The sequence below is a fragment of the Ictalurus furcatus genome, chromosome 6 (genome assembly GCF_023375685.1).
Source record: "Ictalurus furcatus strain D&B chromosome 6, Billie_1.0, whole genome shotgun sequence".
Taxonomy (NCBI): Eukaryota; Metazoa; Chordata; class Actinopteri; order Siluriformes; family Ictaluridae; genus Ictalurus; species Ictalurus furcatus.
The window spans coordinates 32,137,293-32,152,296 of record NC_071260.1 but is presented as its reverse complement, the minus strand read 5'-3'; the positions used below and the strand labels follow the sequence as shown (position 1 = coordinate 32,152,296).

General features: G+C 42.9%; 2 protein-coding genes across 4 annotated transcripts; one reads left to right on the top strand and one right to left on the bottom strand.

The window, feature by feature from the left end:
- Positions 1–479: 479 nt before the first annotated feature.
- Positions 480–5,750, bottom strand: hspd1 (heat shock 60 protein 1). Its single transcript, XM_053627706.1, has 11 exons — positions 5,460–5,750; positions 4,124–4,299; positions 3,511–3,846; positions 3,303–3,398; positions 3,108–3,201; positions 2,843–3,011; positions 2,627–2,726; positions 2,274–2,519; positions 2,022–2,196; positions 1,754–1,932; positions 480–1,600 (listed from the first exon to the last, which is right to left on the bottom strand). Exons 2-11 carry the CDS (start codon positions 4,295–4,297, stop codon positions 1,442–1,444), a joined length of 1,728 nt encoding a protein of 575 aa, XP_053483681.1. The 5' UTR covers positions 4,298–4,299; positions 5,460–5,750; the 3' UTR covers positions 480–1,441.
- A 127-nt stretch (positions 5,751–5,877) lies between these two features.
- LOC128609228 (MOB-like protein phocein) lies at positions 5,878–14,758 on the top strand. Of its 3 annotated transcripts, XM_053627711.1 has the most exons (9): positions 5,878–6,161; positions 7,599–7,760; positions 11,693–11,755; positions 12,530–12,630; positions 12,756–12,798; positions 12,975–13,061; positions 13,510–13,589; positions 13,766–13,877; positions 14,344–14,758. In XM_053627711.1, exons 1-9 carry the CDS (start codon positions 6,159–6,161, stop codon positions 14,473–14,475), a joined length of 783 nt encoding a protein of 260 aa, XP_053483686.1. In that variant the 5' UTR covers positions 5,878–6,158; the 3' UTR covers positions 14,476–14,758. The 3 variants fall into 3 exon arrangements, with proteins under 3 accessions (XP_053483686.1, XP_053483685.1, XP_053483684.1); XM_053627709.1 differs by lacking the exons at positions 5,878–6,161; positions 7,599–7,760 and adding an exon at positions 10,084–10,197; XM_053627710.1 differs by lacking the exons at positions 11,693–11,755; positions 12,530–12,630; positions 12,756–12,798; ... (2 more) ...; positions 13,766–13,877; positions 14,344–14,758 and adding exons at positions 7,850–7,939; positions 8,029–8,222 and having other exon boundaries at positions 6,010–6,161.
- Positions 14,759–15,004: the final 246 nt, after the last annotated feature.

Below are 15,004 nucleotides of genomic sequence, written 5' to 3'. Positions count from 1 at the left end.
TAAACTTTTGACAGGTGGTGTAATTGAGTGAAAAGGAACTGGAGAAATGTGAGAAATACATCATATATATGATGTAAGCCAATATACATCAAACTTTCTCTCAACTTTCCAGTCACTTGTTCTGTAAGTGTCCAAAATGAGAAAACGGCTGGACACGGTAGAGTCGCGTTCTAATAAAATGAGAAGGTCCTGGTGGTTTTCTGTCCTCCTGAAGAACGGATCGGATTTCCCAGCAGTACGTCTGCGTGACGGTGTTATTTAAAGGGTCACTGGCTGGAACCGGGTGGTTTGTGTTTCTTTAACAGGAATTATAATTGGTCCATAACTTAAACAGAAGCTGATTATTCAAGACGATGGACATGGCATCTTCATAACACACACACACACACAGTCACTGTTTCACAAGAAGAGGGTAAAAATCTCATCTGAAGGACTCCAGTTTGTTTGGAACATCATGTTTTTATTAAATTAAAAAAAACACAATTACTAATGACTTATTGTACAAAAACAGTTGCTGATTATGGTCACAGTTTGTGAAGTAACTTTCTGTAACTGAAAAATAACGCTGGAGGATTATTATTCACTATGAAGGTTATTCTATGCTGAACAGCAGTCTTAATCCCGTCACCGGACATACTCAAGAGGAAGCATGTCGTCGTACGCTCGGGTACGGCTTCTTTAAAACTGCTCTCCAACAAGTTTATGCAAAAAAAATAATAAAAATAAATCATTTTCCAACATTTCTCCAATCACGGCTGAAGAAACACCAACCCCTTCCCCACCCTCCCCTTCCCCACCCTCCCCTCAAACCCATCAGACAAAGACAAGTGACAGAGTCAAGGCCCAACACTCAACACTCTCAGATGTGTTTCCTGCTCTTACACACAAACAGCTCTTGTTTAGGCATTTACTTACGTTAAATCAAGAACAGCGTCAAACATGCAAGTCTTCTGAGAGATACTTTTAATCATCTTGAATGTTTAGAACAAGTGTAAACATAACATACGTACACACGCGCGCACACAAAAAAAAGGAATTTGCTGAGGTCAGGCTCGAGTTCCTCGACATATCGGTGCTCCGTTTAAAGGCAGGTTTCAACGCGCTTTTTAACACGACATTCACATTTAGCTACAAGCCTTAACACTATTCCCTCAATGCATAAAGAGGACAGATTAGAAGAAGAGCATTCGTGCTGCTTTCCTTATTAACCATTGCTCAAACTGAGCATGTTGAGTATGGACTGAAATCACGTGATGCTTGTCTTTTGAGTAACAGGGTCGGGTCAGCTTCAGCCCCGAGTGGAGAGGCTTGGTTTATAGAAGTACATGGGTTTCTTCCGCATTGTCACACTCCTGGGCAGGTGAGGGAGTGCAAGGGACCTGTGTCCCGTGCGCTCACCATCCCTGCCTTAAAGTCTGTATGGCACGTGTGGAAGTGGTGTTTAGAAGCCCATTCCACCCATACCACCCATTCCGCCCATGCCACCTCCCATTCCTCCGGGCATTTCCTTCTCCTCCTTAGGCAACTCTGTAACCACGGCCTCCGCCGTCGAGAGCAGGGATGCAACGCCAGCAGCGTCCAGCAGTGCTGTCCTTACCACCTGCAGGGGGAGCCAGAGAGACCATTAGAACATCTGCAGTATCTTTGCATGCACAGCAGAGGGCACCATAGCTTTCTTTTTTGTTTGTTGTGGTTCAGGGATTATTTTAGCCACCACTGGACGTACAAAAAACACAACAACTTTGTAACACACCTTCGTAGGGTCGATGATTCCTCGTTCCACCATGTTGACGTACTCGCCGAGAAGGGCGTCGTAGCCGATCTCCGAGCCACTCTGCAGGATTTTTTCCACCACCAGAGAACCCTCCACTCCTGCGTTCTTAGCGATGGTCATGGCAGGGATGCGCAGTGCTCTGCGGATGATGTCGATACCTGAGAAAGAAAGAAAGAAACGTTCGTATGATCCTATAATCGGCTGTACGTTCTTTAAATCCGGTATCAATTCTTCTCAGAAGGTTTACCGATCTTCTGGTCCTCGTTGATGGGTTTGATGGTGTCCAGGGCAGGGATGCAGCGCAGGAGAGCGCAGCCACCTCCGGGAACAATGCCCTCTTCGACAGCAGCCCTAGTGGCGTTCAGAGCGTCGGTCACTCTGTCTTTCTTCTCGTTCACCTCCACGTCGCTCGTTCCACCGACCTACGACAGGGCAGATCAACCGCTGTTACCCCACTGCAGCTAAACAGACCAAAGCATTTCAGATCCTGCTAACGTACCTTCAGTACAGCCACTCCGTCAGAGAGCTTGGCCAGGCGCTCGTTGAGCTTCTCCTTCTCGTAATCGCTGGTGGTGGTATCCAGCTGCTCGGCGATCTCGATGGTACGCTTCTCGATGGCAGCTGGGTCTCCGTGGCCCTTCAGGAGCATGGTGTCATCCTTGGTCACGACCACCTCGCCCACACGGCCAAAGTCATGCGCCTGTATGTCCTCGACGGCCAGGCCGACAGCCTCGTCGCCAAACACCTGAACCAACAGAGAGGCGTACGTCAGAACTGCGCACAGGCTAAGTTCTATCAGGAAAACAGGAAGTCATTTTTTTTGGTTGTTTTTTTTGAGTAAAATCCACGTACGGTTCCTCCAGTAGCAATCGCCATGTCTCTAAGCTGGTTCTTCCTGTTGTCTCCGAACCCTGGTGCCTTTACCGCCACAACCTGCAGCCCAACCTTCAACCTGGAGGAGTTAAATACACGTTGCAGCCCAAGTGTTCCAATTAACAGAACAGTTTTAGGAACAGGAATAGAAATGAAAGCATTCACAACGAGCTGTATTTAGAACAAAAGACAAACCTGTTGAGGACAAGCGTGCTAAGGGCCTCCCCATCTACATCCTCAGCCACAATGACCAGGGGTTTACGGTGCTGGTTGGCAATCTCCAGGGCTGGCACAATGCTCTGAACGCTGGATATCTTCTTCTCACTCAGAAGCACGTAGGCATCCTGGAACTCGCACTTCTGACCTATACAGAACAGAGAGTGGATACCGAGTGAAGGAGAGTTTTGGGATAATTACACCAGACGTGCGTCATCAAAGACCGTACTACGTATATGCCGACCTTTAGCCGTGTTGATAAAGTAGGGGGAGATGTAGCCACGGTCAAACTTCATGCCTTCAATGATCTCCAGCTCGTCGTGCAGAGTTTTGCCATCCTAGATGACACAGAATGAGGTTTACAAAATGTTTAACAGGTTTAAAAATAATTAACTAAGCAAGTGGGGGGGGGGGGGGGGGGCAAAAAAAAACCCCATACCTTTACAGTGATCACTCCTTTACGTCCTACTTTCTTCATGGCGTCGGAAATGATCGTACCGATTTCGGTGTCTCCGTTGGCAGAAATAGTGGCCACCTGTGGATATGACGGAGAAATATTTTACAGTCGACTGACTAAAATAATCGATCCGGCTTTATACAGAACGCGATCCCTTTCCGTTAAAGATGTTCTACGTTCCAACTCTTACCTGAGCAATTTCCTCAGGTGTAGTGACTGGTTTGGACAGCTTCTTGAGCTCATTGATGACCGTTTCCACAGCGAGCATGACTCCTCTGCGGATCTCTATGGGGTTGGCACCTTTGCTGATGGTATCGAAGCCCTCCTTGGCAATGGCCCGTGCCAGTACAGTGGCGGTGGTGGTGCCGTCACCCGCTTCCTCGTTTGTGTTATTAGCCACATCCTGCACCAACCTCGCCCCGATGTTCTTGTACTTGTCTTTAAGGTCAATGCTTTTGGCAACTGTGACGCCATCTTTGGTGACCTTTGGGCTGCCCCAGCTCTGCTCGATGATAACTGTGCGACCCTGACGAACGACAAAGACATTAAAGACATATATATATTCTGGAAACAAAGAGCGAGTGTAAAGAAATCACAAACACTCCCAAGTGCCCAGTCAGTTTTTTTTGTCTTGAAACTCCCATATTAATACTAAGCTCTATTAGCAATACTAAAGTACTAGAATCTATGATCATCTAAAATAATTTATTACAATAATGCAGGCCAAGCTTTAACCATATTGTATGAAAAAAAAGAGACTTTAACAGTGTGTATTTTTAATATATTTTAAGGTCTAAACTAACCTTTGGTCCCATAGTGACAGCCACGGCATCTGCCAAAAGGTCCACTCCTTGGAGCATGAGCGCCCGGGCATCAGCTCCAAACTTCACGTCCTTGGCATAGGCCCGGGTGAGGTGTGGAGCAAGGGCCCTGCACACCGGCCTCATCTGCCTCATCACACTGGGCAAGCGCAGCATCTCTGGAAAAACAAACACAGACATTTTTGATCTGGAAAATTCTAGATAACCCACCCGTTCATGAGCATTATTGAATTTAAATTCTAGTCACATGAGCACACAAACGTCAGAGATGGCAACCGGCGCCCCCTAGTGGTGCTTAAATGAACTGCAGTAATTTGGCTGCAAGAGGAGGTGCTTTTCAATGCCAATCAGTTACATTTCATCAAGCTTACACCTTTATCATCAAAATCAATCAATTCAATTCAATACGCCTTTAATGAGCAATTACGAGAATAACACACACACACACACACACACACACACACACACACACTATAGTCTCAGAGCCTTCTTAAAACTACATGAGAGTTCATTCATGCGCCCACGTGCGTCCAGTCCAGGTCACGCGTCACAAGGTCAAGCTCAACGTCCTCATGGCAACACGACCGGAAGTACCGTCTAACGGCTCGCGCACATAGCAGCATCACGACTGGCTCAATAATAATAATAATAATAATAATAATAATTATTATTATTATTATTATTATTATTATTTGAAGGTGCTATAGAAAGCATATGACTAGCTTGTTTTGCTAGCTAGCCAGCACTGAGAGTTCACATTTTAATACTGAATGGTAATGTCAGCTGTCTGGCAACTCCACAGCAAGGGCTGTTGGATAAAGGCTTCTGACAAATAGAGAGATTGACAGATAGATAGATAAATGAATGAATGCACTGTAATTTGGTTAGCATAGGTGAGGCATGACATCAATGAGATGCTATAAATCACGCGACTACAACCTGGGAAGTTTCCAGAATCAAAATCAAGTTATCAAGTTTATTCAAACACCATTCGACTGCTAATATTTGCTAAACTCAGGCCGCGTTGCTAGCTAGCGTTAATTTCTCAACATGGGTCAGGTATTCACCTCGTTCATCACTGTCCTTTAAGCAGGTATGAGACAGTGGAAATTTCGCGATCATGCAGCAAAACGTGATACAGAACAAGCACTAGGTTCATACAGAGTTTTAATACGACCTTGCCTTCATTATACACTAAATTATAAACTATTACTACAGTATTTGCAAAGCTTATGCATTTATATAGAATAAATGTCTTTTGTACGCTGCTGGAAATAATATATACCTTTATAGAACGATAACGTGATTAAAAACTTACTCGAACAATGACTGGAAGCGAGGTAACCTGCTGGAGGAGAGAGAGAAGGAGAGAGCGTGATATAACGCAAGAAGAACACTCCTGCTGCAATTCAAGTAGCTGCACTGTAACGCACATGGGCTTCTACATCCGGGTAACAACCCGGCCCGCCCCGAAACCTGAATACACATTTCTTACTAACAATAAACACTTTTTAAATACTGTATCAACACAAACTACTATTAGTAATGCCTTATTATATATCCCCATGCCTACTACAAGAAAAAAAAGACACATAGAAGTCCTTATATTACTCAATATTAATACAAACATGATTTATGCTCGTTCCGGGGTCCAAACTTCCAGAATTTTCTCGACTGCTATTGGAGAAAAAAAGCGAGGTCAAGGGTTGACATTGAGTAATCTTTGTTCGTGATACACTTGGTTATTTATTTCTAACTGGCTGTTTTAATATTTCTTCAACATCTCCTCAACTAGTTGCTAATAAGTGCTGGAAAAAAAGCAGCAGCGTACATTTATTGTTTTGTATCCTGCACAATTCTGTTCAGGCGCGTGTGCACGTTCGCGCATGCGCACTGGGCTTCTAGAGCTTTCTTCACGTGGGTCTCTGGTCTCTCTCTCCTTTTCATCAGTGCTACTCGGTTTTCTTTACTCTTTCACCCAGACAGGCTTTGGAGCTGTTGAAGATTAACTGCAGATATGGTAAGAAGATTAACGATATGTTCTTATTATTTCAGCACGATAGCTAACTTTATTTGTTCGATATATAAAAATCTAACTATCAAAAAAAGGATCTGTTTTTTTTTTCTTTTTATCCCCCCTTCTCGTTTATTGTTCAGTTTGGCGCAAGGTCATCCTGCAGCCACCAATACCTGATGATCATTAGAAATAGTAACATGGATCATATTGTTGCACTCCTCTGTTGAAATCCTTCATGTATTTTAGAGGTGCCAATACTTTCTGGATAGGGATCTGGCGACATGCATGCTCTCTAACATGGGTGCTGTGGATTAGCACACGATTTAATAACAGTTATACGTCCTTGATTTTATAAACTGCTCTATAAATATATTATTATTATTATTATTATTATTATTTTTAAAATGCTAGTGTAATCAGATGTCACATGATCAGTCTGTTCATTTTTAGACCATTCAGTGACTTGTGTAATTCTCAGCTGTCTGTCAAATAAATAAATAAATAAATAAATAACTACACGGCATTGACACAGGTGAGTCGCATGTGCGCGCGCTCCGTCTTCATTCACTCACTTCCGGGTTATGTTATGTCACGTCGCGTCGCACCGCACGTGAGGTGACTCCTAGGATTCTCTGGGCATGACTTCTGATGGAGAAGATCTGATTTATCTGGTGAAGGTAGACATAGAGTATGAAACGTTTGTGAGAGCCACTCTGAAACGCTTCCTTTGTTGGTTTATCATCTTACATTGATTTTCATGGTTCAACAAGTTTCCCTGTTTGTTCACATTTCACCGGTTATGAAAGACCGAGCAACGTTTAGGTTGGTGTGGACTTTCTACAACTCCTGCCCAACTCCATAGATCTCAACTGGCTCTTGTGATAGTTGTGTGCTTGTTAAAAAAGTGTAAATGTTAAGGCGGTGTGCCTCTCCTTCTCCCCTCTCTCAGCTGTCCTTTTCACCAGCCAGTTCTTTCCAGAAATTTTTGTCTGCTTCAGCCTTCGAGGATTATCTTGGTGTCCGTGTCCTTTGTCCTTCACCAAATTGGTAAACATTTACAAAGCCTCCAAAAAATTTCTATCCCACTCAAAGTACCGTCCTTGATCCTCCCGTCCCTCACACATGACCTTCACTCAAGGACATGGACACATTTGTTATGTGCAGCAGGTGTTGCAAATCTCTCATTCTGTGACAGTTTAACTCCTTAAGGTTTCCCAGAGTTAATCTCATTGGAATAAGCAGTTTCTGTTTGTAATTCAGTGTTCCTGGGACAGCCTCAGGATTCACAGTAACCCTGAACATGAAGCAGTTACTGAAGCTGGATGAATGATTCAATGAATGTGTGTAATTCTGCAGTCTTTAGTGTCCTCTACTGGCACTAACGTGGATGTGAATATTGCTTCGTCTTGTCTCACCCACTTATCTTCTTTCTCACCATAGGCTAAGGCTTTCCGAAAATTTCTCCCCATGTTCGACCGAGTGTTGGTGGAACGGTTGGCAGCAGAGACTGTGACGAAAGGAGGCATCATGATTCCAGAAAAGTCCCAAGGCAAAGTGCTGCAGGCCACAGTGGTGGCTGTGGGACCTGGAACCACCACCAAGGTGTTTATGATCACAGAAAATCTTTCATTGTGGTGTGCATTTTTGTGCTGGGAGATTATTAAAATCATATCACTGCGTTTTTCTGTCAGAGTGGAACTGTAACGCCTGTCTGTGTGAAAGTTGGAGAGAAAGTTCTACTTCCAGAATACGGAGGCACAAAAGTGGTTCTTGAAGATAAGGTACATGTCGTCTTGTATCGTGATCATTTGATTGTGCTTGAAAACTTTCATGAAACCTGTTCTAATACTTGTGTTATTTTCAATCGTAGGATTATTTCCTGTTCCGGGATGCAGATATTCTAGGAAAATATGTTGACTAATCCCTGCGAGTGTCTATTATAACCACGCTTGTCATCCCCACGGAGCGGTTGCTTCTTTTTCCTTGTTTTTGGCTTTTCTATGTTGACAATTGTAAATAATTATGATCATGATTTGTTATATTAATAAAGTGAATTTGGGGGAAGTCTGAATGTGTTTTCCGATTTCGAAACTGTATAAATGTGCTGTGAATTTGTCTCGTATTCGGCATATAAGCCTGTTTAATGCTTCGGTCAGGAGACAGGTGAGAGTGTAGCACTGGTTTAGTTTAATGCACCCTTATCTTGTAGTATCTTACAGTAGTGCATATGCTTAGGGAATGACACACAGGTCATATTTGAATTCGTTTATAATAAGTGTATTTTATTAGTCCACTTTGATATCTGAGGCCGAAAGACTTCACAGCCATAATATACTGTATAGCTGCACTTCAGTAAAGCGTGTAAAAGAAAGGTGTGCTCACTACGCACTGTAACTTATTCATTTCAGGTAATTAATAACAGGCTAGTGTGATGTTCTTACCACCCAAGAGTTAAATATTTGCCCATAACAGCACATTCCAAAGTGTCTTCTTATAGCATTCTTTTGTGTTAAGTTTTAGTTCACCATGAAAACTGAAAAATAACATGAAAACAATTGTAAAATTATATACGATGTATATATGTTCACAATTTATGAGCACTTTATTAGGAACACCAGTACACCTAATCTAATCAGCCAATCGTGTGACAGCAGTGCAATACTAAAATCATGCGGGAGCTTCGGGTAATGTTCACATCAACCATGAGAATGGAGGGGGGAAATGTGATCTTGGTGAATTGGACCGTGGTATGATTGTTGGTGCCAGGAAGGCTGGTGTGAGTATTTCTATAACTGCTGATCTCCTGGGATTTTCACTCCGAATAGTGCAATAAAGAAAAAAAATATCCAGTGAGCAGTGGTTCTGCAGATGGTAACACCTTGCTGATGAGAAAGATCACTGGAGAATAGCCAGACCGGTTTGAGCTCACAGAAAGGTTACAGTAACTCGAGAACCACTCTGTACAATTGTGGTGAGCAGAAAAGCATCTCAGAATGCACAACATGTCGAACCTTGAGGTGGATGGTCTACAACAGCAGAAGACCATGTCGGGTTCCTCTTCTGACAGAGAAGAACAGAAAGCTGAGGCTGCAGTGGGGACAGACTCACCAAAACTGGACAGGTGAAGACTGGAGAAACGTAGCCTGGTCTGATGGATCTCGATTTCTGCTAAGGAACACAGATGGCATTCTGACCTGAATTTGGCACGAAGCATGAACCCATGTACCAAACTTAACCTGTGTCAAGTTTGGTTGGTGGAGGTGGTGTAATGGTGCGGGGAATGTTTTCTTGGTACATTTTGGGCCCGTTAATACCAATCAATCATGGCTTAAGTACCACAGCCTATTTGAATATTGCTTCTGACCATGTGCATCTCTTCATGGCCACAATTTACCATCTTCTAATGGCTATGATCATTCCAGCATGATAATGCACCATGTCACAAAGCAAAATTTGTCTCAAACTGGTTTCATGAACATGACAATGAGTTCACGGTTCTTCAGTGATCTTCCCAATCACCGGATTTGAATCCAATAGATCACCTTTGGGTGTGTGGTAGAACTGGAGAACTTCTGCAGGACCAGAAGAAACGTTTCTATGTTATGGACCCAATGCCATGAAGAATTAAAGCTGTTTTCATAGCAAAGGAAGGCCCTACCCAGTATAGTGTTCCTAATAAAGTGCTCGGTGAGTGCTAGCTTATTAGCACTGTTACTGTTGTGTGTGTATATACCACAGCGTTAACTACAGAAAGAGAGAGCGCACTGGTGCAGTTGTCTACTATATGAATAAATATTATACAGAAAATGTTATCTGGTTTACTCTCTCGTTCACAAAAAATGCATTTGGACGCCATTTTACGGGCCGTCTCAGTGACAGGACTTGTAATGTACCTGTACCGTCTACAGCGGCGCTGTTGAGCAGCAGCAGTACCAGAGACCACCGCTAGAGGCGCGCGCACGCCATTAAGTCGGTCGAGATGGTCATGGCGGAGGGCACAACCGTTCTGAGGAGGAATAGACCGGGCACCAAGGCGAAGGTACACCGCTTCCGGCCTTTCATTTAGATTAGTGATTTAACCCAGAGTCCTGTTGAGAAAATATCCGCACAGTTTAACCTCGACGAAGGCAGTGTTACGGGTGGCTCGTTTGAGATTGTTTGAAACACGGCTCGCTAGCATTAGCAGGCTAGTCTAATGTTTGGGTTTGCTCATATCACTGGATATGGACGCTAAGCTCAGTGGTTCAGTGCCACTCCCTTTCCCAGCTGTGTTCTGATAAAGTGATTATAAATAATCAGTTAGTTAGATTTATTCATTTCAGCTAGATGAGTCAGACTCAACACTCTTTATGTGGCGGTATTGTTAGCCAGTTAGCTGAATACAGACAGACCAACTGCTTAGCCCTGTTCAAAACACAGCACTGACTTGCTAAATACTACTACAAATAATAATAATACTACTAATACAAATAATACTCTATAATACTTTATAATGCTAATAATACCAACTCCAGTGGGTCAGGGCTCAGAGTCCAGGACCGTAGCAGACTAATATGTTTTTGAATATCTGTCTATTTATATCTCTATCTATCTAGATCTCTCTTTATCTATCTATCTACATCTCTCTTTATCTATCTATCTAGATCTCTCTTTATCTACCTATCTATCTATCTATCTATCTATCTAGATCTCTCTTTATCTATCTATCTAGATCTCTCTTTATCTATCTATCTATCTAGATCTCTCTTTATCTATCTATCTAGATCTCTCTTTATCTATCTATCTAGATCTCTCTTTATCTATCTATCTAGATCTCTCTTTATCTATCTATCTATCTAGATCTCTCTTTATCTATCTATCTATCTATCTAGATCTCTCTTTATCTATCTATATCTCTCTTTATCTATCTAGATCTCTCTTTATCTATCTATCTATTTAGATCTCTCTTTATCTATCTAGATCTTTCTATCTATCTATATCTCTCTCTATCTATCTATCTATCTAGATCTCTCTTTATCTATCTATCTAGATCTATCTATCTGTCTAGATCTCTATCTATCTATCTATCTAGATCTCTCTTTATCTATCTGGATCTATCTTTATCTATCTATCTAGATCTCTATCTATGTCTCTATGTCTCTAGATCTCTCTCTATGTCTATCTGTCTGTCTATCTATCTTTCTTTATTTATCTAGACATCTTTCTATCTATCTAGATCTCTCTTTATCTATCTGTCTCTATCTATCTATCTATCTCTCTCTCTCTCTCTCTAATATATAAATTTATGTTTATATCTATATAATAAACACATACAATTATTGCTGGTTGATGGTTAATTTGGTTTAAACCGGTTAGTTTGTTTTAGTGCTCTTATCCAGGTACACGAATAAGCAAGACAAACACTGATTTACATTACACCGTGTCCCCGGTTATTTGCCATTAATGGTGTTTTAACATGTCACAAACCTTCAGATTTCTTCCAGGCGTGTTTACCGCTCACTCTGAAGCTATTCATCTTTTCTCCACTTTGCCAGGACTTCTACAGCTGGCCCGATGAGTCTTTTGAGGAGATGGACAGCACTCTGGCAGTGCAGCAGGTGGGGGCGCTGCTCAAAACTAAACCTTACATGTCTCAACTCATGGTACTTTGTGCAGGATGCTTATAAGCAAGGGATATATACTATACGCCCAAAAGTTTGTGGACACCTGACCATCACTCCCTCATATGTGCTTTTTGAACGTCCCATTCCAGATTTAGTCCCCTTTTCCCGTTATAATAGCCTCCAGTCTTCTGGGAAGGATTTCCACTAGATCTTGGAGCGTAGCTGTGGGGATTTGTGATCAATCAGCTACAAGAACATTAGTGAGGACAGGTACTGATGTCGAGTGAGGAGGTCTGGGGTTCAGTCGGCGTTCCAGTTCGTCCTAAAGGTGTTCGGTGAGATTGAGGTCAGGGCTCTGCAGGACACTCGAGATCTTCAACTCCAAACTCGGCAGACCGTCTCTTCATGGAGCTTCATTCCAGTGAGGGGAAACTGTAACGCTGTGATGGTGTGATGGTCAGGTGTCCACAAACCTTTGGTGAAACAGTGTAGGGATGACTTATCACGATGTTATTTAGTCCCTTCAGGATTGAGAGATTTTTACGATCGCAACATCAAACAAACGCGCAATATTCGCAGGAGCTCGTAATTTTTGGAAATCACTTTAACATTTAAATATAATCATACTTATTTAAACGGTTATGGTATAAGAGGAATAAAACACTTTTTTTTAAAAAATGGAATTTTAATAGTAATAGCACTTTATGCCGCTCTTTCTGTCCGCGTTACGATGTCGATAACAGTCTCTAACAGTCGTGACCTTCTTAGTACATCCAGCAAAACATTCGCTCGGACTGCTCCAACATCGAGAAGATCTTGGAGCCTCCTGAAGGACAGGACGAAGGAGTGTGGAAGTACGAACATCTCAGGTAACGTTCACTTTTATCTTATGAAACTCCACCAGCACGGCAGCGACGTAGAACCTCGTTCTGTTCAATAACAGAGTCTGTTTTCTTCCCTCTTCTCTTAATGACATCGTTTCACTGTTTTCTAGGCAGTTTTGCTTGGAGCTCAACGGCTTGGCTGTTAAACTCCAGGTAATCTCCAGGTGTTATTTGAACGGCGTATAAATTAATGCTTGGTCAACAGGTACCGCACAAACAGTTGAAATTAGTGGCACCACCCATGTTGATCCAGTTTTGTGCCTTTTGTATACTGCGTAATTGTCTGTCTTTCACGTTTAACGGTCTGTTCCTGGACTTTGCGCGAGCAGAGCGAGTGCCACCCGGACACGTGTACCCAGATGACTGCTACCGAGCAGTGGATCTTTCTCTGTGCCGCCCACAAGACTCCAAAAGAAGTGAGTGTAACGTGCGCCTCTTTACGGGCGTGTCCGAAACAGAAACGACGCCACCTGGCGTGGATGGACTCGTGTCCGAATCTGATGTTTGCATAGAATGCTGCCTTCTTAGACATCTTCATCTGGCCTGAAGGCAGCATACATATATCCTTTGCAGTGCTACATAATCCCATAATGCAGTGCATCAGCATCAGGTACCTTCATAACTATCGGAGTGCTACCTTCTAACGAGTCTTCTGTTTCGGACACCCCTGACCTCTCTACCTGATACAGACGTCCCGATTTTTGTCATTTGAAAGGAATACTTGTCGGACCAGCGTCTTACATTCCTGTAATCTGCGACTCTTCCCTCGTGTCGCCATAGCGCCTTAAAACTATAACGGAAGACGTAAAACATGCTAACAGTACCTGTAAGCTACTACACTCTCTCTCTCTCTCTCTTTTTCAGTGTCCTGCCATCGACTACACCAGGCACACTCTGGACGGTGCAGCGTGCCTTCTCAACAGCAATAAGTATTTCCCTAGTCGGTGAGTGTTTCCACATGAAATCTGCCATTCCTCGTAGAACAGGATGTGGATAAACAGATCGGACGTGGTTAGAATGACTAGCAGGCGAATTAAGATTTCTATCACTCTTCAGTCCTAACCCGTAGTGGCGTATCCCTGTCCGCCGTGCTTACGAGCGTGTCGTTCGTCCTCTACAGCGTCAGCATTAAGGAGTCGTCTGTGGCGAAGCTAGGCTCGGTCTGCCGTCGCATCTACAGGATCTTCTCCCACGCTTACTTTCATCATCGGCAAATATTCGACACGTATGAGGTCAGCAGACCCCTTTTTTTTTGGTTTGTGTGTGTGTTTTAGCTGATTACATTTTCCCTTGCGTTGCTATTTACTCCATCTCTAAAAGGTTACGGCTCATGACGCACTGCATGTACAGTTAATTACAAGTGTGTAAGTGGCATTCTTTAGCTGGATCACTAGGTGGCATCCTGAGACCATATTTAACTAAGGGAGTCGAGTACGACGTGTTTAATATTCACTCCATAGGAGATTAAGGATAATCATAGCACAGTACAACTATAATGTGGACACTCGTATGACGGTCCATGCATTTGGGAAGACGGTAGGTAGGTTGGGAAGACTTTCGGGCAATGTTTTGTTAGAGTCTGTCGCGTGTATATGGAAGGAATTTCATGAACGTTCCTCTGACTGAGGAACGGTGGTACTTGGGCGATCATGGTATAAAAATATACATCACCCACCCTGTTGTTCACATCACCTGCAGAACGAGACATTCTTGTGTCACCGATTTACCCGCTTTGTGATGAAGTACAGCCTGATGTCTAAAGACAACCTGATCGTGCCCATCATGGAGGAGGAGAACCAGAGCGGCTCTGCAGGAGAGAGCGAAGCCTGACCCGAACGCCTGGACTCACCCAACCCAGAGACACTCCCCTGTACATAAGTCTTACAAGCTGCACGAGTCTCATCCTTTGCTTCTTTTCTTTTTCATCCTATATAAACAAGTGTGGTGATATTCACCCTCTCTTTACTTGGTAAGTTATTGTGTGGGTGGAGGTGTTTTATTCTAACCGTGTTTTTTTTTTTCTTCTTCTTCTTTTCTTCTTTTTTTTTAATGAACTAAAAAGTTAGATTATTTTCTTTATGATAAAATGTAATAAACACACCTCATACCCCGAGCTGGCTCTGAGCTGTACTGTTCAGCGGACTAGCAGATAGATCGATTTAGCTCTTCGTGTCGGCGAACAGACACGCGAAACCCAACGACCAGAGAGACGAGGGAATATCCGTTTTATTAAAATATCAACTCCGACCATACGTGTTGTTACATTATTTAGAACTGTAAAATACTGTCCGTGGTAGATTGTACTGGTCACTTTAAAAAAAAAAAAAAACCAAAAAAAAAAACCAAACAAACCACATGA